Raw genomic sequence first — 25,216 nt, forward strand, 5'->3', positions numbered from 1 at the left:
GTACGAAAAGCACTGCTGGAAATGTGATGCAGTAAGATCCAATTCGGACATTCAAAACAACACTGAATAATTATTTATGTTTAAATAATGTGCTACATTAAGAAAACAAAAAAGGAGAACAGCACAAAGTAGTCATGCTTATTAGGAGAGCCAGTACTGACAATATGGGCCAAACGGTCTCCAATCGAACTGTAAAAATTCTGTGATTCTGAGTGGGTGAACATCAACACAGGTAATTGTGAAGTCAACCATTTTGGTGCAGTACAGGATTTATCCAAGTACTATGTAAACAGTTTGAATTTAAGCCAGAACTGTGGAGAGATTAGAGATGTAGAAGTCCATACAAAGGTCATTAAAGTGTACTAAGTCAGATGCAAAAGAAAATCAGAAATATTTCAATGGAATAGTAGCCTTTTTAATGAGAAGGTGGGATTATCATGCTGCAGAATGTTTAACCCTTGAAGTATTGGTAAAAATTAGCAGAAATAACAAACCAGGTTTGTATTCTTGTGAATATAGAAGCCTCTGCAATTATTAGGTTGAAGTTTTCAAGATTTTGAAATTATCAGGATAAAAAGACAGAATGTTTTTCCTGTGAGGAAGAGGTCATGAAGAAGACAACATAATTTTAAAGTAAGAGTCTGTTAATTCAGAATAGTTTATAAGTCTTTATAGTGTAAAAATAGGCCATTTGGTACATTATGTATGCACCAGGTTTCCAAATACTATTTCACTTAGCATCATCCACCCACCTTCCTCTAACACTCCACATTTTCCTTTTTCACATTCTTGTCTGATACTCTTTTGAAAGCCTGAGTGATCCTGTCTCCACCACACACTCAGGCAGTACATTCCAGACCCTAAACACTCATTGGGTGGAAAACAAAATCACTTTGGCAAATTATTTTCAATCTGTGCATTTGTTTTTGTGATCCTTGATGAATACAGCAAATGTCTTCCTATGTACTATTGAAACCCTTTTGATTTTAAGTACAATCTCTAAGCTATTCCCTTGTTGAGGAAGACAGTCTTAACTTCTCAGACATATCTTAGTATCATCTCTGGAAACATTCTTGCAAATCTTGCATGATCAGATGAGTTATATCCCAGGCTGCTGTGGGTGACAAGGAATGAAAATATAGGAGTGCTGACCCAATTTTAAGTTCTCTCCAAGCCACTGGAGAAGTGCCAGGGAGCTGGGAGACAGCTAACGTTGGTTACTTTTCAAGGAAGGTGATTAAGTTAAACCAGGGAATTACAGAACAGGGAATCTCATCAGTGGTGAGGAAACCAATGGTGCATTCATCTCCATTTAGAGAAGTAAGATTTGATCAGGGATAGTCAGTACGACTGTCAGAGGAAGGTCATTTCTGACAAATCTGGTAGAACTTTTCAAGGGGGTGACCAAGTGTTTGGATGAGGGTCGTCCAATTGATGCAGTTTATATGGATTTTTAGCAAAGCCTTTGATAACAAAGGTAAAAGCACAAGAGATCAAGGGTAACTTGGCAACTTGGATCCAAAAAAATGGCTTAGTGAAAGAAGGCAAACAGTGGTGGTAGAATGATATTTCTGTGACTGAAGGCCAGTGTCCAATGGTGAACCATGAGGATCAATAGTGGATTCCTTATTGTTCACGATATGTATGTATGTATGTATGTATATATATGTGGATCAGATAAACAGTCAGTTTGCATATGAAACAACGAATAGTCAGATGGTTGTCACTGAGGAAGAGGTTGGACCTGGATAAACAACTCTGGGGTGATGCAAAGTTTATAAAATGATGAGAGGCACAGATAAGTAAGCTTTGAGAAGATTTGTAGCTCAGGTTGAGGTTCTGGATGTACGTTTGCTCGCTGAGCTGGAAGGTTCATTTCCAGATGTTTAGTTACCTGTGGCGATGTCATTTCCTGTTCTTTTTCTCATGCAGAAAACTTGCCACCAGATACATGAACATCAACTAGCCACAAAACGACATGACCCTCTCTCACTAGCATCCTTACATCCAGATAAGGAAGGACACCACTTCAACACATCCATCCTAGGACAAATCAAACAGAGACACACACGAGAATTCCTAGAAGCATGGCAATCCAACCAGAACTCTATCAACAAACACATCGCCTCAGACCCCATCAACGACCTCCTGAGAAAAAAGGAAATGACATCACCACAGGAAATGATGTCACCGCAAGATATGACATCACTGACCCAAAAAAAAACCCAGACATATAAACAGAAAGCAGGACTTATCAACAGTGCTTTGCCTGAAGGTCCACTGAAGATGTTAACTAGTATGGTGACAAAATGTCTGGAAATGAACTTTCCAACTCAGTGAGCAAACCTACATCCAGGCATAGACAAGATGAAGAGCAAAGGCCTTTTCCCGAGGGTGGAGGAATTCAAATTACGGGGCAGATTTTTAAGGAGAGAGGCGAACGTTTTTATGTAGAGAGAGAGACTGGAGGGGCAATTCTTTCACACAGAGGATGGTTCTTTTGTGAAATAAATTGCCATAGTAAGTGGTAAATGCAGGTACAGTTACAACATTTAAAAGACATTCAGACAGGTACAATTGGAAAGGTTTAGAGGGACATGAGCCAAATGCAGTCAAGTGAGACTGGTTTAATTTGGGGAAACTTGGTCAGCATAGACGTGTTAGACTGAAGGGTCTGCTTCCATACTATATGATTACAAGTACCAAGTAAGGGTGTACTCAATGAATGGCAAATCACAGACATTAAGGCAGGAAGTCAGGCGGGAATTTGAGGCAAGTGTTTTTTTTAAGCCAGAGGGTGATGGGGGTCTGGAATGCACGGCCTGGGTGGTAGTTGAGGCAGCAAACCCGAAATCCTTTAAGAATAATTGGATGAGCACTTGAAGTGTCATAATATTCAAGACTAAGATAAAAAGGAGGGTAAGAGGAAGGGGAGTGGCATTTTTGATAAGGGATAGCATTATAGCTGTGCAGAAGGAGCATATTCCCGAAAATACATCCAGGGAATTGATTTGGATGGAATTGAGAAATAAGAAAGGGATGATCACCTTATTGGGATTATATTATAGACCCCCTAATAGTCAGAGGGAAATTTAGAAACAAACTTGTAAGGAGATCTCAGGTATCTGTAAGAATAATAGGGTAGTTATGGGAGGGGATTTTAACTTTCCAAACATCGACTGGGACTGCCAGTGTTAAAGGTTTAGACGGAGAGGAATTTGTTAAGTATACACAAGACAATTTTCTAATTCAGTATGTGGATGTACCTACAAGAGAGAGTGCAAAACTTGACCTACTCTTAGGAAATAAGATAGTGCAGGTGACTGAGGTGTTAGTGGGGGAGCACTTTGGGGCCAGCGATCATAATTCTATTTATTTTAAAATAGTGATGGAAAAGGATAGACCAGATCTAAAAGTTGAAGTTCTAAATTGGAGAAAGGCCAATTTTGATGGTATTAGGCAAGAACTTTCGGAGGCAGATCTTCGCAGGTAAAGGGACAGCTGGAAAATGGGAAGCCTTCAGTAATGAGATAACAACAATCCAGAGAAAGTATATTCCTGTCAGGGTGAAAGGAAAGGCTGGTAGGTACAGGGAATGCTGGATAACTAAAGAAATTGAGGGTTTGGTTAAGAAAAAGAAGGAAGCATATGTCAGGTACAGACAGGATAGATCGAGTGAATCCTTAGAGTATAAAGAAAGTAGGAGTATATTTTAAGAGGGAAATCAGGAAAGCGACATGAGATAGCTTTGGCAAATAGAATTAAGGAGAATCCAAAGGGATTTTACAAATATATTAAGGACAAAAGGTTAACTAGGGAGAGAATAGGGCCCCTCAAAGATCAGCAAGGCGGCCTTTCTGTGGAGCCACAGAAAATGGGGGAGATACTAAGTGAATATTTTGCATCAGTATTTACTGTGGAAAAGGATATGGAAGGTACAGACTGTAGGGAAATAGATGGTGATACCTTGCAAAATGTCCAGATTACAAACGAGGGAGGTGATGGATGTCTTGAAACAGGTAAAGGTGGATAAATCCCCAGGACCTGATCAGATGTACCCATGAACTCTGTGGGAAGCTCGAGAAGTGATTGCTGGGCCTCTTGCTGAGATATTTGCATCATCGATAGTCACAGGTGAGGTGCCGGAAGACTGGAGGTTGGCAAACGTGGTGTCACTGTTCAAGAAGGGCGGTAAAGACAAGTCAGAGAACTACAGACCGATGAGCCTGACCTCGGTGGTGGGCAAGTTGTTGGAGGGAATCCTGAGGGACAGGATGTACGTGTATTTGGAAAGGGAAGGACTGATTAGGGATAGTCAATATGGCTTTATGCGTGGAATATCATGTCTCACAAACTTGATTGAGTTTTTTGAAGAAGTAACAATGAGGATTGATGAGGACAGAGCAGTTGATGTGATCTATATGGACTTCAGTACGGCATTCGACAAGGTTCCCCATGGGAGACTGATTAGCAAGCTTAGATCTCATGGAATACAGGGAGAACTAGCCATTTGGATACAGAACTGGCTGAGGGTGGTGGTGAAGGGAGGCCTGTGACCAGTGGAGTGCCACAAGGATCGCTGCTGGATCCTCTACTTTTTGTCATTTACATAAATGATTTGGATGCGAGCATAAGAGGTACAGTTAGTAAGTTTGCAGATGACACCAAAATTGGAGGCATAGTGGACAGCGAAGAGGATTACCTCAGATTACAACAGGATCTGGACCAGATGGGCCAGTGGGCTGAGAAGTGGCAGATGGAGTTTAATTCAGATAAATGCGAGGTGCTGCATTTTGGGAAATCAAATCTTAGCAGGACTTCGAGAGTGTTGCTGAACAAAGAGACCTTGGAGTGCAGGTTCATAGCTCCTTGAAAGTGAAGTCGCAGGTAGATCCTTAGTGAAGGTGGCATTTGGTATGCTTTCCTTTATTGATCAGAGTATTGAGTACAGGAGTTGGGAGGTCATGTTGCAGCTGTACCAGACATCAGTTAGGCCACTGTTGGAATATTGCGTGCAATTCTGGTCTCCTTCCTATCAGAAAGATGTTGTGAAACTTGAAAGGGTTCAGAAAAGATTTGCAAGGATGTGACCAGGGTTGGAGGATTTGAGCTATAGGGAGAGGGTGAACAGGCTGGGACTGTTTTCCCTGGAGCGTCAGAGGCCTTATAGACATTTACAAAATTATGAGGGGTATGGATAAGATAAATAGACAAAGTCTTTTCCCGGAGGTCAGGGAGTCCAGAACTAGAGGGCATAGGTTTTGGGTGAGAGAGGAAAGATATAAAAGAGACCTAAGGGGCAACTTTATCACGCAGATAAAGTACTTTTATGGAATGAGCTGCCAGAGGAAGCGGTGGAGGCTGGTACAATTGCAACATTTAAAAGGCATTTGTTTGGGTATATGAATAAGAAGGGTTTGGAGGATATGGGCCAGGCGCTGGCAGGTGGGACTAGATTGGGTTGAGATATCTGGTCGGCATGGACGGGTTGGACCGAAGGGTCTGTTTCCATGCTGTATATCTCTATCCCTCTATGACTCTGACTACATTTCTAGTGCTGGGACTAGTATAGATTCAGAGTAGCTTTCACCATTGTAGACTTTTCGCAAATCAAGGGGGCCTCCTCTATACAGTATAATTCTATTTTCTTTACACTCTCCACTCACATCCTTCCTCTATTCTGGTGCCCAGAACTAAACATTATATTCCAGCTGAGACCAAACTAATGTTTTATACAAGTTCAGCAGAACCTCCTTGCCCTTGTACTGTATTTTCCTATTCATACAACATCCTAAAAAAAAAACGAGACCTTCAGCGAGATTATCACACCGACCATACCAGAAGAGAGCAGGCGATGAGGAAGGCAGAGAGGAGACAGGTGCAAGAGACCCCGGGGGGGGGGGGGGGGGGGGGGGGGGGGGGAGTACCTGTCAGGAACAAATTGAATCTTTTGGAAACAGTAGACACAGATGACACTGCCAGTCTGCGAGGCAGCCAGGTCTGTCAATCAAAAGGTGGCGTGGAGGCAGAGCGGAAGAGGCGGACATCGCAGAGCCATGGTTATAGGGGACTCCATAGTGAGAGGAACTGACCGGGGTTTTTGTGGCAGCAGGCAGGACTTAAGGAGGGTGTGTTGCCTTCCTGGTGCCAGGGTTAAAGACATCACAGACAGAGTGCAGGAAATCCTCAAGGATGAAGGCGAAGAGCTAGAGGTGGTGGTACATGTCAGCACAAATGATGTCAGGAAGAGGAGGAGGAACAAACTACAGGGGACTTCGGAGAACTAGGAAGAAGGCTGAAAAGCAGGACGTCCAGGGTGGTTTTCTCCGGTTTGTTTCCAGTTCCTCGGGCTGGTGAGGCCAGAAACAGGGAGATAATGGACTTGAACGTGTGGCTGGGGAACTGGTGCAGGAAGCAAGGATTTAAATTCTTGGATCACTGAGGTATGTTTTGTGGTAAGCATAAATTTTACAAGAGAGACGGTTTGCACCTTAATAGGTTGGGGACCAGTATTCTGGCAGGCAGGTTTGCTACTGCAACATAGCTACGTTTAAACTAAGTAGCGGGGAGGGGACAAACTGGATGTTTTAAAAGGAAATTGAAGGGAAAGTTAGAACAAGGCAACTCAAGAAAGACAACTATCAATGAAGCGGAAAACTCCAAAAAGGGATCATGCTGTAAGGTTGAGTGAAATAGGAGTTGATAGGAAGTGTGAAGACAGTAACAAATTAAAAATACTATATATGAATGCATGAAGCATTAGAAATAAGATGGATAAGCTTGAGGCTCTTTTGGAAATTGGCAGACACGATATTGTGGGGATAACGGAGACGTGGCTTCAAGTGGACAGGGCCTGGGAAATGAATATTCAAGGCTACACGTGCTATCCTAAGGACAGACTGATGGACAGAGGGGGTGAGGTGGCCATGTTGGTAAGGGATGATATTCAGTCCCTTGCGTCGGGGAACCTAGAATCAGGGGATGTAGAGTCAGTATGGATAGAGCTGAGAAATTCTAAAGGTAAAAAGATTCTCTTGGGAGTTATCTACAGAGCCCCAAACAGTAGTCTGGATGTCGGATGTAAGTTGAATCAGGAGCTGAAATTGGTCTATCGCAAAGATGTTACCACAGTTGTTATGGGGGATTTCAACATGCAGGTGGACTGGGAGAATCGGGATGGTATTGGACCTTAAGAAAGAGACTTTGTGGAGTACCTCCGAGATGAATTCTTAGAATTCTTAGGTGGGCGGCACGGTGGCACAGTGGTTAGCACTGCTGCCTCACAGCGCCTGAAGACCCGGGTTCAATTCCCGACTCAGGCGACTGACTGTGTGGAGTTTGCACGTTCTCCCCGTGTCTGCGTGGGTTTCCTCCGGGTGCTCCGGTTTCCTCCCACAGTCCAAAGATGTGCGGGTCAGGTGAATTGGCCATGCTAAATTGCCCATAGTGTTAGGTAAGGGGTAATGTAGGGGTATGGGTGGGTTTCGCTTCGGCGGGTCGGTGTGGACTTGTTGGGCCGAAGGGCCTGTTTCCACACTGTAAGTCTAATCTAAAAAAAAACAGCTGGTGCTGGAGCCTACCAGGGAGAAGGCAATTCTGGATCTGGTATTGTGCAACGAACCAGAATTGATCAGGGACCTCGAAGTGAAGGAGCCATTGGGAAGTAGTGACCATAATACAATAAGCTTCAATCTGCAATTTGAGAGGGAGAGGGTACAATCGGAAGTGACAATATTTCAGTTGAAAAACGGGAACTATGGAGCTATGAGGGAGGAGATGTCCAAAGTTCAATGGTGCAATACCTTAGCAGGGATGACAGTGGAGGAACAATGGCAGATATTTCTGTGTATAATGCAGAAGATGCAGGATCAGTTCATTCCAAAAAGAAAGAAAGATCCTAGGAGGAGGCATGGGTGGCCGTGGCTGACGAGGAAAGTTAAGAAACATATAAAGTTAAAAGAGAAAAATTATAACATAGCAAAGGTAAGTGGGAAAACGGAGGGCTGGGAAGCTTTTAAAGAACAACAGAGGATTACTAAGAAGGAAATGCGCAGAGAAAAAAAAAGAGGTACGAAGGTAAACTGGCCAAAAATATAAAGGAGGATAGTAAAAGCTTTTTTTAGGTATGTGAAAGGCAAAAAATGGTTAAGACTAAAATTGGGCCCTTAAAGACAGAAACAGGGGAATATATTTCAGGGAACCAAGAAATGGCAGATGAATTGAATTGGTACTTCAGATCTGTGTTCACTGGGGAAGACACAAGCAATCTCCCTGAGGTAGCAGTGGCTGAAGGATCTGAACTGAAGGGAATTTATATTTGCTATGAATTGGTGTTGGAGAGACTGTTAGGTCTGAAGGTTGATAAGTCTCCGCGGCCTGATGGTCTACATCCCAGGGTACTGAAGGAGGTGGCTCGGGAAATTGTGGATGCTTTGGTGATTATTTTCCTGAGTTCAATAGATTCGGGCTCAGTTCCTGCAGATTGGAGGGTGGCTAATGTTGTACCACTTTTTAAGAAAGGTGGAAGAGAGAAAGCAGGAAATTATAGACCAGTTAGTCTGACCTCAGTGGTGGGAAAGATGCTGGAGTCTATTATAAAGGATGAAATTACGACACATCTGCATAGTAGTAACAGAATAGGTCAGAGTCAGCATGGGTTTTTGAAGGGGGAATCACGCTTGACTAATCTTCTGGAATTTTTTGAGGATGTAACTCTGAAGATGGACAAGGGAGATCCAGTAGATATAGTGTACCTGGACTTTCAGAACGCTTTTGATAAAGTCCCACATAGGAGATTAGTGAGCAAAATTAGGGCGCATGGTACTGGGGGCAAACTACTAACTTGAATTGAAAGTTGGTTGGCTAACAGGAAACAAGAAGAGTAGTGATAAACGGCTCCATTTCGGAACGGCAGGCAGTGACCAGTGGGGTGCTGCAGGGATCAGTGCTGGGACTGCAGCTTTTTACAATATATATTAATGATGCAGAAGATGGTATTAGTAATAACATTAGCAAATTTGCTGATGATACTAAGCTGGGTGGCAGGGTGAAATATGAGGAGGATGTTAGGAGATTACAGGGTGATCTGGACAGGTTAGGTCAGATACATGGCAGATGCAGTTTAATGTGGATAAATTATGGTTATCCACTTTGGCGACAAGAACAGGAAGGCAGATTACTACCTAAATGGAATCAATTTAGGTAAAGGGGCATTATAAAGAGATCTGGGTGTTCTTGTACACCAGTCAATGAAGGTAAGCATGCAGGTACAGCAGGTAGTGAAGAAGGCTAATAGCATGCTGGCCTTCATAGCAAGAGGGATTGAGTATAGAAGCAAAGAGGTTCTTCTGCAGCTGTACAGGGCGCTGGTGAGACCACACCTGGAGTACTGTGTGCAGTTCTGGTCTCCAAATTTGAGGAAAGACATTCTGGCTATTGAGGGAGTGCAGCGTAGGTTCACGAGGTCAATTCCTGGAATGGCTGGACTACCTTATGCTGAAAGACTGGAGCGACTGGGCTTGTATACCCTTGAGTTTAGAAGACTGAGAGGGGATCTGATTGAGACATAAAAGATTATTAAAGGATTGGACACTCTGAAGGCAGGAAACATGTTTCCGCTGATGGGTGAGTGCCGAACCAAAGGACACAGCTTAAAAATACAGGGTAGACCATTTAGGACAGAGATGAGGAGAAACTTCTTCACCCAAAGAGTGGTGGCTGTGTGGAATGCTCTGCCTCAGAGGGCAGTGGAGGCCCAGTCTCTGGATTCATTTAAGAGTTGGATAGAGCTCTCAAGGATAGTGGAATCAAGGGTTATGGAGATAATCAGTATCCTGTTCCTGCCTTAAGAATGATCAGCCATGATCATATTGAATGGTGGTGCAGGCTCGAAGGGCAGAACGGCCTACTCCTGCACCTATTGTCTAAGAGTCATGCTTTATACAACCTGTTTGCTACCATCAATAATGTATGTGTATATACCTGGGTATCAATGCTATTATCCCCAGTTTGAGTTACAGCCTTTACTTTATATCTCTCCACGTTCTTCCTAATAAAATGAATCACTTATCATTTGTCTATCTCAGACTAAATCTACACGTCCTGTCTAAACATTTGTTTCCAACTTTAAGGAGTTCTACATCAGGTAACGAACACATTTTCATGCAAAAGGTGTGGAGGTCCAGGTGTTGGACTGGGTTGGATAAGGTCAAAATTCACTCGACACCTAGGTTATAGTCCAACAGGTTTATTTGAAAACACAAGCTTTCAAAGCCTTGCTCCTTCTAGTACCTGTAGGAGGTGTGAAACTCAAAGTTTATGTTTTCAAATAAACCTATTGGACTATAACCTGGTGTCATGTGATTTTGTCCTCATGCAAAGATGGTAGAAGTGTGAAGTTTTCACCCACAAAAATCAGTTGATGAAATTCTAATTCTGTGATCAATAGATTTGATTGTCATGTGCAAAGAAGGTATACCAATGCAAAGCAGGTGGACACAGTCAAAGTACAGATCAGTTATGATTTCACTGAATGGCAGATTTGGTACAAGTAGCAGAAAGGTATATTCCAGTTCCTATTCTCCAAGCAGAAAAACTGCTGTTTCTCTAATCTCTTCACAGAACTGGAGTCTTTAATCCCTGCTGTACTCTCTGGAAACCTGGCACCCGTACCTTGCACTAAACTGGTGTACAGGCACATATATATTTCTCATTCATCTTTACTTGAAGATTAAATGCACTTAGTCTCTAATTGCAGTGATTCTGCACTTATAAAATGTGACATAAATAATCAATTTGATTTAAATAACTTGAGCCAAGAATCAGTTGAAACGAGTAATCCAGTACCCCAAGTTAATTAATTTTGAAAAGAAAATCTGGAATAAAAAAAAATTACTTGTGACCATGTAACCAATTGTTGTAAAAACCCATCTGCTTCACTAATGTCCTTTTGGGAAGTAAATCCACCCTCCTTACCTGTCAGTTCTACATGTGAGTCATAGAGTCATACAGCACAGAAACAGACGCTTTGGTCCAACCAGTCCATGCTGAACATAATCCCAATTTCAACTGGTCCCACCTGCCTGCTTCTGGCCCATGTCTCCAAACTTTTCCTTTTCATGTACTTATCTAAGTGTATTTTAAACATTGTAACTGTTCCCAACTCTGCTGCAATTTCATTACTAGTTACTAGGATTCTTACCACCTAACCCCCTAATGCTGCTCTAACAGAGTTCCAATCTGTTAAATTGACTTGAATAAATTGATATTAATCACAGATGTAATCTTACGCATAGGACAGCAGCAGAGAACAGAGATTTAAATTGCCAACCCCTGTTTGATTAAACATTTGCACCATCTTCAAGTATCACCATCTTCAATGTTTCAGCATCTTTTGTTTCTTTTAAATATTTCTAACTGTTTAAATATTCAACATTATTTAACAATCCTTAGTGATTGAGGGTGGGGGGCAAAAGTGGTTAAAGTGACATCTAGATGGGATAGTATTGGGCAGGAATCAGGTCAGCAAATTGGGGTGAGTTGGTTAGGTTGTGTTGGGTCACAGAGGTGTTGCAGCCAGTGTTGAGCACATGTGAGTGGGAGGGTGTTGGAAGGTGGAATATCAGTTTTAATGGTAAAGTTGGAGCTGATTTTAATCCTGCTTTCATTTTGGGTAACTGTTCAGATCAGCATGTTGGTAACCCCTCAAAGTTTCCAACTTATCTCTGGAGACATTTTTGGAAAGATCCCAGCTGATTGCCCTTTGGTAGTTTAAACTTGACAGATTATTCCAGTGTAGTCAGGTGTATTGAAATTTCAGCATGGTCCTGATGTTCATCTCCTGTCTACACTGCTAGAATGGTTGCCTCCTTAGCAAAAATGACTTTATTCCTTTACTAGATGTACTACACTGGGAATGAAATCTAGCATATTGTACTTAAATTTGCCATGGAAGGTGCTTTGCAATCTTGTCTATTGAGGAGCCAATCACTGTGTTTGATGAACAAATATAGAGTATTTGTCTGGCAGCATTGAAGAAATCTTGCAGTTAGACAGATACAATGCTGCTCCTACTCCTTGCACACCCACCTGCTCTTCATATGTGGCCTTATAGCTCTCTAGTCTTTTTAAGAGGGTTTCATGCTCTTCATCAAACTCTGCAATCTTTTTACGGTAATACTCAAGCAGCTCCCGGGAAGGACGGAGGAAAGCGAGGCGCTCATTTACTGACGGAATCGGTGGGGAACCATCTGCTTTAGGATCTTGTCGTTTTCCTGTGTAAGCTGAATTACGGCCCATTGCTGACCTATAAGGCAAAAAAAAATATTTCTCAGAATGATTCTTGCTAACTAACCATATTGCAAATGTGCTCACAACAGTTCAAAGTAGTTAGTTAGTAGGGAAGGTATGCTGTGCTGCCACAGTATGATATTCAGCCCTACAACATAACAATAACAATCAAAGCATATTGGTGAAGGACAGCATAGAAGCTGATCAAAACTGTGGCCCAAGGTTGAAGGCATCATGTCTACTCTTATTGGGCAAGTTTGGCAAGGGAGTAACACCCACCTCTGGAGAGATGATATTTACCCACAGTTTAGGAGTAGAGGTAGGGTTTTTTTGTTCCTTGACCCAGAGTGACCCAGGGTATTGACTGCTGGTCCCAGCATGGGGCGGGGTTAGGTGTTCATCCCTTTGAGATCTGTCCCCTGGTCTGAGGCTGAGGGGAGTATTTACCACATGGCCACACTCCCCGGCTGAAGAAGGGGCTTTCTGCCTCAGTGGCTGAAGGAGGAGCTTATTTGTACTCTGGCATTATTATTTTCCCCAGTTACGGGCTGGGGGGTTATTGAATCTGAGCTGAGCTGAGGGATGGGGATAATTTCCCCGCCGTCACGGGGATAGAAAAGGCGGGGGGTATTCCCGGGCAGGGAGATGTGCTGTCGGCGATGAGAGGTGGAAGATTCTGTGACAGGGAGTGATCCGGGGGGAGTTGGGCACTCTCCGGGGGGGGGGTGCTGGAGAAGGGTATTCCTCAGGTTGAAGGCGGCTATGTCGGAGGACAATTCCACTCGCCACTTACCCGCTCCTGCGCGCGCCGCCAGCGTCCATCCGGGTCTCCTTCAACAACAACAACAACTGACATCGGCGCCCCGACCACGCTCACCTCCGATTGGTTAATGAAATATCAGACGGTCCAATCAGAGAGAGAGACACACACACTTAGAATCCCTGCAATGTGGGAGCAGGCCAATGGGAGCATGGGGTTCACACCGACCCTCTGAAGTGTATCCCACCCAGACCCATCTATCCTATCCTGGTAACCCTGCAGTTCCATGGCTAATCCACCTCACCTACACATAACCGGACAGTGTTGACGATTCGGCCAAAGTGGGTACTGCAGATGCTGGAGATTTAGAGTCAAGATCAGAGTAGTGCTGGAAAAGCTTAGCAGGTCGGGCAGAATCTGAGGAGCCCTGATCAAGGGCTTTCGTTGGAAACGTCAATCTTCCTGCTTCTGGGATGCTGCCTGACCCGCTGTGCTTTTCTAGCACTATTCTAATCTTGACTATTGACAATTCACCTAACCTGCACACATTTGGACCGTGAGAGGAAACCAGAGTACCTGCTGGAAACCAATGCAGATACTGGGAGAATGTGCAAACTCCACGCAGTCACCTGAGGGTACAATTGAACCCAGTTACCTGGCACTGAGAGGCAACAACACAAACGACCGCGCCACAATTAGAGAGCGAGAGAGTCAGAAAGAAACTCAGTCCAAGAGAGGAAGAAAACCTCACTCAGAGAGAATATCAGAGACACAGAAAACTAGAGAGAGAGGGAGAATTTCAATCAGAGAAACTTAGTCAATGAGAGAGACAGAAGAAAAATCCCATGCAGCGGGAGAGAGAAAAGAAAACCTAGGCAGACATAGAGAAACCCATGCAGGGACAAATAGTGAAAAACCCAGTCAGAGATAGAGAGCAACACAGTCAGAGAAAAAGAAAAACTCAAGTCAGAGAGAGAAAGCCAGTCACAAAGAGAGAATCCCATTCAGACAGAGAGAAACATGTTTCAAGAGAGAATCCTGGACAAAGAGAGAGAGAAAAAAGTCAAGATGGAAAGAGAAAGGGAAACTGAGTCAGAGAGAGAAAGATACTCAGCGAGGAAGAGAAAGAGAAAGCCAGTCAGACTGACACAGAAAGAGGGAATTCAGTCAGAGAGAGAGAAAGACAGGAAAAAAAACCCATGCAGATAGAGACAGAGGAAAATAGTCTCAAGCAGAGAGAGACAGAGAAAAGATAAGAGTGCAAGGATAAGAGTGAAAAACCTAGTCAGAGAGAGATGGAGAGAGGACACAGAAAGAAAGGTACTCAGTCAGAGAGAGGGAAAAATGCAGTCACATAAAGAGAATCCTATTCAGAGAGAGAGGGAGAGAAACCCATTTACAGAGAGACAAACGCAGTCAGAGAGAGAGAAAAGCTCAGTCAGAGGGAGCGAGGGAGAGAAAGAAACCAAGTCACAGATGGGGAGAGTATCAGAAAATTATTTAGAAAAAGAAACAGGGAAATTAGTTTGAGAGAGAGGAAAAATAAACCTGTGCAGGGGGACAGAGAAAAGCCCATGCAGAGGGAGAGAGAGAAAAAAATGCGATTGAGAAAAAAAAATTCAGAGATAGAGAGAATGGCAATTCGAAAGAGAAAGCCAGTCAGAAAGAGAGGGAGAGACAAGCTGTGTCACACAGCTAGAATCCCATTCAGAGGAGAGGGAGAGAAAACCAGTCCAGAGAGAATCCTGGTCAGAGAGAGAGAGAGAGAGAAAAAAATCCAACACAGTTGGAGGGAGTGAGAAAGAGAAAGCTAGTACGGCATGGAATAAACCCATGCAGAGAGAGAAAAACACATGCAGAAAGAGATTGAAAACCCTCTGTAGAGAGAGAGAGAGAGAGAAAGTGTGTGTGGTTGGGAGGGTGGGGAAGGAAACTCATTCAGAAAGAGAGAAAAAGGTACTGAGAGAGACAGAGAAAGAAACCCAGTTAGAAAAAGGGAGTCAGAGAGAGAAAAACTCAGTCACAAAGAGAGAATCCCATTCAGAGGGAGAGGGAGAGAAAAAATGTTTCAAGAGTGAAATGCAATCAGAGAGAGACAAAAATAATCAGAGAGAAAATCTTGGTCAAAGAGAGACAGAAACTGAGTCTGAGCGGGAGAGAGAATTTCAGTCAGAGAGACAGAAAAATATGTGCAGAGAGAGAAAAAAATACACAGAAAATCACAATCAAAGAGAAACAGAAACAGTCTGAGAGAGAGGGAGAACTTCAGTCAGAAACAGAGAGAAAAACACAGAGAGGACAGAGAAAAACATAGTCGCATTGAAGAGAGATGAAAAAATGGAGATACAGAAACCCTTCAGAGGGACAGAGAGAGAGAAGAAGCTCAGTCAGAGGGAGAGAGAAAGATAAACCTAGTCAGGAGAGAGGAGCAGAAAGAGAAAACCAGTCAGAGAGAAAGAGAAAAGCACAATCAGAGAGAGAGAAAATCGAAGTCCAAGAGAGTCAGAGAATTTCAGTCAGACAGAAAACCAGTTGCAGAGACAGGATACTGCTCAGAAGATCAGGGAGAGAAAAAAAATTTAAAATAGAGAAACTCAGTCAGAGAGAGAGAGAGTGTGAGAGAGAGAGAGACTGAGGCAGAGAGAGAAACTTAATCAGAGGAAGAAAGTGAGTCAAAGAAAGAGGAAGTCAGTCAGAGTAAGATAAACTCAGAGAAAGAGAGAGAGGGAGAGAGAGAATCACAGCCAGTCAGAAAGCCAGTCAGAAAGAGCGAGAGAAACTCACTCTTTCATCTGCAACATAACCTCCTTGCTCTTATAATCTATACCTCAACTGGTAAAGGAACATTTCTTGTATACCTTCTCAACAACCGTATTAATCTGAACAGCCACCTTCATGACCTGTACTCCAAGTTCTCTTTATTCCTTCGAGATTCCTGGTGTCCTACCATTTATTGAGTATTCCTTTGTCTTGTTGCTTCTTTTAAAATGCATCACCTCACACAATAAAACTAAATTCCATCTGCCACTGACCTGTCCACCTAGCCAATTTGTAGATATCCTCCTGTAATTTAACACCTTCCTCCTCACTGTCAACCATTTGGTCAATCTTCACAAACTTTCACCACCCCCAGCCTCTGATATTCTCATCAATCCTGTAATCCCAGAAATCAGTCTGGTAAACCTTTGTTGCACTTCCTCCATTAATTATAGATGAAATGGGAAAGCCACTGAGGGGACAGAATTGTTAAATATATCCAGGAGAGCTTTTTAACCCACCACATTGAAACTCCTACAAAACAGGGGCAATGCTGGGCCTAATTTTAATTAATGAAACTGGGCAAGTAGTCAACATTATGGTAGACATGATGTGGAGGAGCTGGTGTTGAACTAGGGTGGGCACAGTTAAAAATCACACAACACCAGGTTATAGTCCAATACGTTTATTTGGAGGCACTAGCTTTTGAAGCGCTGCTCCTTCATCAGGTAGCTGTGAAACAGGATCATAAGACACCGAATTTATAGGAAAACATTACGGTGTCATGCAGCTGAAGTGATATATTGAACAAACCTAGAATGCTGTTGGTCTTTCATCTTTTAGAATGGGTTGCAGGTTTTGCTTCATTAATATGTAAATCCCAGAACTTCTTATAAGTCACATTCTCGAGATAGCTTATGGTTTTATTAAAAATGGTGACATCTCAGCTCAGACAATGCATTAAAAGTGTGAGGTTAGAGTATGTCTGTATCCAATTATTGTGTCAAACTGGTTCTATTTCCAAAGTGGAATTAATAAAATATTACATGGATTGACTGCCTGCACTGACTGCCTGCAGGTTGTGCGTTTTTTGAGCAAAGTAGAATGTACTGTATCTGCAAATATAATTCCGCTAATGCAAATTCACCCCATGGAGTGTGTGCCTGCATGAGAGAGAGTGTGCACGTGCATGTGAGCGTGAATGCATGTAAGAAAGTGTGCATTTGTGTGTGTGCATGCTCGGTAAAGTGTGTGTGTGAGTGTCCTGGTGTATAAGCCAGTGAGAGGATGTGTGCGTGGATGTGAGTGTGGAGGGGTGTATGTGTGTGTATGAGAGAGAGCGTGTGGATGAGACAGGGGCTGCATGAGTGTGTGAGTACGTAAGACTGTGCGTGTGTATGAGAGAGTGTATAGTGTGATAGGGTCACCTGTAGTGTGACATGAACCTAAGGTCCTGGTTGAGGCCATCTTCGGGGATGTTCCCTCCCAGTCGAGGAACACTTCAGTGTTCAGGGACATTCGGCCTTGGATCTTCAGGTGACCGTCCTCCAGGGTGGACATCACAGAGTGGCCGAGCAGAGGCTGATCCGTGATCCAAGTTCGTGACCCATGAGGATGCTCTTAATTGGGACCTTGGGTCACAGGTCTCCATTTTGAGAAACTTCCTTCCACTACTCCTCTCTGTCACCTGTTGCTCAGCCAGTTCTTTATCCATCTAGCTAGTACACCTGGACCCCATGCGACTTCACCTTCTCCATCAGCCTACCATGGAGAACCTCATCAAATACCTTACTGAAATCCACGTATATGACATCTACAGCTCTTAACCTCATCAATCAACTTTGTCATTTCCTCAAAGAATTCTATTAAATTGGTAAGACGTGACCTTCCCTGCACAAAACCATGTTGCCAATCACTAACAAGACCATTTTCTTCCAAATGGGAATAGATCCTATCCCTCAGTATCTTCTCCAGCAGCTTCCCTACCACTGACGTCAGGCTCACTGGTCTATAATTACCTGGATTATCCCTGCTACCCTTCTTAAACAAGGGGGACACCATAAGCAATTCTTCAGTCCTCTGGGATCTTACCCGTGTTCAAGGATACTGGAAAGATATCTGTTAAGGCCCTATCTATTTTCTCTCTCTCTTCCCCCAGTAACCTGTGATAGATCCCATTCGGAACTAAGATCTTGTCCAACTTAATGCCTATTAGAATACCCAATACTTCTTCCCTCCTTATGCTGATTTGACCTGGAGTAATCAAATGTCTATCCCTAACCTCAACATCCCTAACTTCAACGTACTCAACGAGTATATCATTGGCTTGTTAATGGGGGTATTTCCTGAGCTTGCTAGTTTCTCTGTCCTTGAGCAACAAAGTGAAAGCTGCACTGTGCTTATCCTTATCTTGAATTATTGTAACATGTGGAATGTAAGCAAAGTTGTTTGTATCATTGTATAAGTATCAGCTGACTGTTTAGCTCGAGAGAGTGCTGTGGCACAGTGGAGACTGTGTGGTAGCCTCTCTGTGAATTCTTGAAAAATAAAGCTTCTTGAAACAAGACTCGAAACCTCAAACTAAGTAACTTTCTCGACAGAATCCGGCGCGTCGGGCAGGATCCCAATTAATATGGGATCCGAAAAAAGTAAAGGAGGAAATAGTGGAAATAGTGCAAGGGACAATCCTAGCAAAAAGAGGGACTGGGCCTAATGCTCCCCTCATGGAGGGAAAGTGTAGAGACTGTCTGGGGTCAGGCAGTGACTCCAGCTGAGCGAAGACTACCGAAAGATTGAGGCACGATCGCAGAGAAGACTAAACGTAACAGGGCAGTGAGAGAGACTAAGAGATGGTACCTACCCAACTGAAATAGGCGACTTTGAGACCTTGGGGACAGAAGCGAACACCAGTGAGCACTTATAGTAGATAAGTGCATGTGGTGACAATTTTTTCTCTTTTCCTTTCTTGGTAGGTGATGTCTCTTTGTAGATTACGGAAATGGGATATCAAGGCAGCAGCCTCTCTGCGAGCCACCCAGAAGATGGCCCAAAGATGGAAATGTGATCAAAACAAAGACATTGTAAAGTGATAAGATCATGACAATAGGTTCCACTGGGAACACCGGTGGACATAGTGCTCCATGAAACATCAAGATTCCAGTATGTCATTCCTTTTTCCAGTGATCTTTATGGATGGTCCCAGAGTTGTTGGCCCTGCGGAGGCTCTTTTGCCTTAAGTAAAATTAAGGAATGGAAGAAATTACTCGGGAAGGAGGTAGTGATCTCACTTAGGACAAATGTTACATGATGCGGCATTTTGTTAAATGGTTAGTGGTTGCTAAGCGTAACCAACCTCCCAAATCTAAACCTAAGAAAGATGCTGGTGCACAGATCTTCAAGTGCCTCGATGGGGCTATATCCCTGAATTGAATCTCAGGAGGATGTAGTTACGGAGAACATCATCCCGGCAACATCTGTGCGACAACAGCAGCCCCGACCTCTTCAATCTCCACATTACCAGGAGGTAGTCCATACTACTGGCCTGCCTACAGCCCCACCTGATTCTATCAACCCACTACCATACAGACTGACAGTCAGACTAAAATGCGTCACCCGGATCTGGCATCTGGATCATCTCCGCCGTCTCTGATGCAAATAAAACTTCTAGTTCCACGCCACCTGTCACTCAACTGCCCCAACTGATGGTCGGCAATATAGCTGTCCTGAAGCCTTAGTCCCCCTCTGTGGTTAGAAGCATTATCAATGCGCCTCCTAAACTATTAAAGAAGCTAATCCCCTTCCATAACTGGCTGGTCCAAACCTGCCAAATTTATAACCCCTTACCCAGGGATGTTCTTCTCCTTATCAAAGTTGCATTGGCACCTCCTGAACGGCTGTTAAGGATTCCTTTTCAGTTCCAGCTGGAAAAAAATGTGGATTGGATAGAGGAACCCACAGAGGAGCAGCGGGGTCAGATAAATATCCCCAGGGATGAGTGGTTCCAGAACCGTGCTATGCAGGCCATCTCAAATGGGTCCAGGCAGCATTGTGACTTTGAAGAGGACACTTGGTGCCTTCAAAAGAAAGAGGAACCCCTTGTTAATTTCGTCGTCTTTTTTAAGGAAGTGTAGGAATCATCCGTGGAAGTGCCTCTGGAAAGAAATGATCATTTGGCGGTACAGACACTGTTAAATTGTGTTAAGTCCCAGATAGCTCAGGCTTTCAAGCTTACCAATCTCACCTGGCAACAGCAGAATTAGGGAGCTGTAGTTATCTCCTTGACTAATATGGACCAACAATGTCTATTCAGAAAGAGGTCTGAGGATCCCAAGGGCCAGTTTGTCCAATACCATCAATCTTAAAACAAAAGGCCCTGAAGATATTACCCCATTCTCAGGCTATAACATTAATTTCTCAAAATCGAAGGCTATGCCAATGGGTGGCCTTGCTATGATACACCACTTAGTGGATGGATCCCACTTTCCCTTTCGGTGGTCCCTGGAGGGTTTCTTATATTTAGGCATTATTATTACCCCAGTATTTGGTTAGTTATACAAGGCTAACTTTGTGCATTTACTGGAAAGGATAAGGCAGGACCTCCAGCAATGGGGAGAGCTTCCAATTTCCTGGCTGGGTAGAATAGCACTAATTAAAATGAATGTCCTGCCCCGTCTCCTACACCCTATGAGAATGCTTCCGGTGATGCTGCCGAGGATGGCACTATGTAAATTATATGGCTGGTTGGTTCCTTTATCTGGAATCATAGATGGCCCCTCATTAAGCTGAAGAAGCTACAGCTTCCACAGGCAAGGGGAGGATTGGGTTTCCCAGATTTTAGGAAATATCAGTTAAGTTCCCTATTAAGTTACATAACTGATTGGGTCTTGTCTGATCCACAATCAATCTGGCTGGCCATCGAGGCTTCTCAAGTAAAATGCCCACTTATTAACCTTTTATTTTCAGACAAGAGGAAAATCATTACGGATCACTGTAAAAACCCTATAATACTAAACACAATTAAAGTTTGGAATATAATGTGGCAAAATGAGGGCAACTCACATAAAACATCCCCCTATGCTCTGATAGTGGGAGCATGGGGATTTCAACCGGGGTTTACAGATGCCACTTTTAAACTCTGGAGATCCAGGGGTATCTCATGTTTAGGGGACCTATTTAAAGAAGGGGTCCTGATGTCTTTTGAACAGCTGCGTCAGAAATTTGGATTACCTAATGATACTTCCAAATTTGAGATTATATGCAGAAGAAGACTACATTACTAGACAGTCTTTATAAATCAGATAGAGAATGTAGAGTGTTACGGCCAATGGGGGTATCTTCCGTCAGTACTATTTATCATTCACTGCATGATGAAGTATCGGGAGATATGGACAATCTGCTTAAAACATGGGATCAGGATTTGGGACTAGAAATCTCTATAGAAACGTGGAATGACATTTGGGAAAACGACAGAAGAATCACCATCTGCAACAGAATTCAGGCTATCCAGCTGAAGATACTTCATAGGGCCCATATAGCACCAGATCGATTGGCAAAATTTAAGGCAGGAGAACTCCAATGTGTCCCAAATGTAAAATAGAGGTGGGCACTCATGTACATTGCCAATGGACCTGTCATAAGATCTGTGGATACTGGACTAAAGTAGCAAGTTCCCTGTATCTCTCCTTTTGGACTTTTCTAACTTACCCTCTCTGGATATTTTCTATTCTCTCTTTCTGTGCAAGGAAAGATATTTTGGTAAAAAAAAATTGGCACAAATTAATTATGAGGAAAAAGTGATGTCTGCAGATGCTGGAGATCAGAGCTGAAAATATGTTGCTGGAAAAGCGCAGCAGGTCAGGCAGCATCCAAGGAACAGGAAATTCAATGTTTCGGGCACATTGAATTTCCTGTTCCTTGGATGCTGCCTGACCTGCTGCGCTTTTCCAGCAACACATTTTCAGCACAAATTAATTATGGAATGTATTCCCCTTGACTTCCTTATAAATATGGTGCACCAAAAGACCAAATTATTTCATAAAATATGGCAGCCCTTCTTGAATTATATAAATACAGATATTTCGGCTATCCTAACAAGGGCTTTTATTTCATTGAGATTATGAACCTTGCTGGTCCGGGGCCCCTTGGGAGAGGAATCCCGCATGAATACAGGTTTTGTTACATTTGATGTTGACACATTCCGAGCATGTATCTCACTGCCCAATTTCTGTGTTATCTGTTGTTTTTTTTTCTCTTTCTCTTATTTGAATAATGTAAGAGACTTGATTATACACTTTGGTTAGTTATAGGTTAGATTAGTAGTTAGTTGAATTTTGTTTTTTTCTCTCGGTATTTTTCTTTTGTTAAATTTTGGTTATTATTTATTTAAGATTTAATTGTATATCAATATTTGTACTTGTTAAATTTCCAATAAAAATATCTATTAAAAAAAAACGAAGATATTACACACCTTGGTTAGGTGGGGGGCAGGGACCGGTTTGGTCCAAGTATGGAGACATTTGCCATCGGTGTGGTCTGAAGGGTCATGGGGCCAGAGATTGGCCGGTGCAGTTGGGTGCTCCTCCTGCAACTGCATGGCCTCTGTGCATGGCCCAACTTTTACACTCATGGACCCCTTCCAGACTACACAATAGGGGCACCATGAGGGGTTATCGATACAGCCTGCCTTGACCCAGCTATCTCCTTCTTCCTTGAAGACTGAATGTTGGAAACTGATGTTCAAGGGAAGCGTGTTAAGGTTTTGGTCAACTCTGGCACGATTATTTCATCTGTACCCCCCTCCATGGAACTTCCAATCGGCACTGAAACTGAAACTGTCTCCCCCATTGGTATAGCCAAAATTCCCAGAGTGGAATCACCCTCCCAACCTGTTCCTATTCAGATAGGCCAGCTCTAGATGGAGGAGTAATTTGTGATTGCCAAGAATTCACCTGTTTTCCTGTTGGGTTGCCAAGCCCTGTGTAAACTCAGTGCTTTGATCCACTGTTCTGATCAGGGCCTGTTAGAGTCATAGAGTCATAGAGATGTACAGCATGGAAACAGACCCTTCAGTCCAACCTGTCCACACCGATCAGATAACCCAAACCAATCTAGTCCCACCGACCATCACCTGGCCCATATCCCTCCAAATCCTTCCTATTCATATACCCATTCAAATGCCTTTTAAATGTTGTAACTGTACCAGCTTCCACCACCTCCTCTGGCAGCTCATTCCATACACGTACCATCCTCTGTGTGAAAAAGCTGCCTTTAGGTCTCTTTTATATCTTTCCCCTCTCACACTAAACCTATGCCCTCAGTTCTGGACTTCGCGACCAGAGAAAAGATTGTCTACTTATCCTATCCATGCCCCTTAAAATTTTATAAACCTCTATAAAGTCATCCCCTCAGCCTCCATCGCTCCAAGGAAAACAGCCCCAGCCTGTTCAGCCTCTCCTTATAGGTCAAATCCTCCAACCCTGGTGACATCCTAGCAAATCTTTCCTGAACCCTTTCAAGTTTCACAACATCTTTCCAATAGGAAGGAGACCAGAATTGCACGCAATATTCCAACATTGGCCTAACCAATGACCTGTACAGCAGCAACATGACCTCCCAACTTCTGTACTCAATACTCTGACCAATAAAGAAAGCATACCAAATGTCTTCTTCACTATCCTATTTACCTGCAACTCCACTTTCAAGGAACTATGAACCTGCACTTCAAGGTCTCTTTGTTCAGCAACACTCCCGAGGACCTTACCATTAGTGGGCGGCACGGTGGCACAGTGGTTAGCACTGCTGCCTCACAGCGCCTGAGACCCGGGTTCAATTCCCGACTCAGGCGACTGACTGTGTGGAGTTTGCACGTTCTCCCCGTGTCTGCATGGGTTTCCTCCGGGTGCTCCGGTTTCCTCCCACAGTCCAAAGATGTGCGGGTCAGGTGAATTGGCCATGCTAAATTGTCCGTAGTGTTAGGTAAGGGGTTAATGTAGGGGTATGGGTGGTTTGTGGGTCGGTGTGGACTTGTTGGGCCGAAGGGCCTGTTTCCACACTGTAAGTAATCTAATCTAATTAAGTGTATATGTCCTGCTAAGATTTGCTTTCCCAAAATGCAGCACCTCACATTTATCTGAATTAAACTCCATCTGCCACTTCTCAGCCCATTCAGGGCCAAGATCCTGTTGTAATCTGAGGTAACCTTCTTTGCTGTCCACCACACCTCCAATTTTGGTGTCATGTGCAAACTTACTAACTATACCTCTTACGCTCACATCCAAATCATTTATGTAAATGACAAAAAATAGAGGATCCTTGTGGCATTCCATGGTCACAGGTCTCCAGTCTGAAAAACAATCCTCCACCACCACCCTCTGTCTTCTACCTTTCAGCCAGCTCTGTATCCAAATGACTAATTTTCCCGTGAAATCTAACCTTGCTAACCAGTCTCCCATGGGGAATCTGATCGAATGCTTTATTGAAGTCCATATAGATCACATCTACTACTCTGGCCTCATCAATTCTTTTTGTTACTTGTTCAAAAAACTCAATCAAGTTTGTGAGACATGATTTTATATGCACAAAGTCGTGCTGACTATCCCTAATCAGTCCTTGGCTTTCCAAATACACGTACATCCTGTCCCTCAGGATTCCCTCCAACTTGCCCACCACCGACATCAGGTCTATAGTTCCCTAGCTTGTCCTTACCAGGAGAAATTGAGGACTGCAGATGCTGGAGACCAGAGTTGAAAAGTGTGGTGCTGGAAAAACACAGCAGGCCAGGCAGCATCCAAGGAGCAGGAGAATCTACATTTCGGACATAAGCCCTTCTTCAGGAATGTCCTTACCACTCATCTTAAACAGTGGCACCACATTAGTCAACCTCCAGTCTTCCGGCACCTCACCTGAGACTATTGATGATACAAATATCTCAGCAAGGGGCCCAGCAATCACTTCTCTAGCTTCCCACAGAGTTCTTGGGTGCACCTGTTCTTGGAGCTCCCTGATTACTGTGTGGCGCAGGCCCTGAATTTGCTGATGCAGTGGTCTGAACCTGTGACACAGACTGTATTGTACTCTTGGCAACTACAAAACAATCCTGTTGGACTTCTCTTGTGTCCCCATATAGCAGATCTAAAAGGAAGCACTGAGCCCTGCTTAAACTTTCTCTATCACCTACTCCTTACATCCCGCTCTCCGAAAACCACCTATTTCATGGCCCTTTTTACCCACCATACAGTCTTTGACACTGATGCAAGCCTCACAGCCCCTTGTTTAGGTGGGTCTGGTTCACTGCAGTTCAATGGGTGAGTTTATTTCAGTCCTAATGGTCTAGGTGCTTCTGTCCAGCTTGATACTGTACAATCACAATGTTCATGAAGGGTCCCACCTCTGTGGTCCATGTCATTGTCTCTG

The 25,216-nt window shown here is 43.5% G+C and overlaps 1 protein-coding gene across 3 annotated transcripts in view; it reads right to left on the bottom strand.

Annotated features, from left to right (window-relative positions):
* ccdc77 (coiled-coil domain containing 77) overlaps positions 1 to 13,116 on the bottom strand; it is a 73,428-nt gene extending 60,312 nt beyond the window's left edge. For all 3 annotated transcript variants that reach the window (XM_060839542.1, XM_060839541.1, XM_060839540.1), the window contains exons 1-2: positions 13,082 to 13,116; positions 12,088 to 12,304 (exon numbers count right to left, since the gene is read on the bottom strand). In XM_060839542.1, the coding sequence (XP_060695525.1) occupies positions 12,088 to 12,304; positions 13,082 to 13,110 (246 nt within the window). In that variant the 5' untranslated portion in view covers positions 13,111 to 13,116. The remainder of the gene's footprint in view (positions 1 to 12,087; positions 12,305 to 13,081) is intronic.
* Between the last annotated feature and the right edge of the window lie 12,100 nt (positions 13,117 to 25,216).

The sequence above is a fragment of the Hemiscyllium ocellatum genome, chromosome 19 (genome assembly GCF_020745735.1).
Source record: "Hemiscyllium ocellatum isolate sHemOce1 chromosome 19, sHemOce1.pat.X.cur, whole genome shotgun sequence".
Lineage (NCBI taxonomy): Eukaryota > Metazoa > Chordata > Chondrichthyes > Orectolobiformes > Hemiscylliidae > Hemiscyllium > Hemiscyllium ocellatum.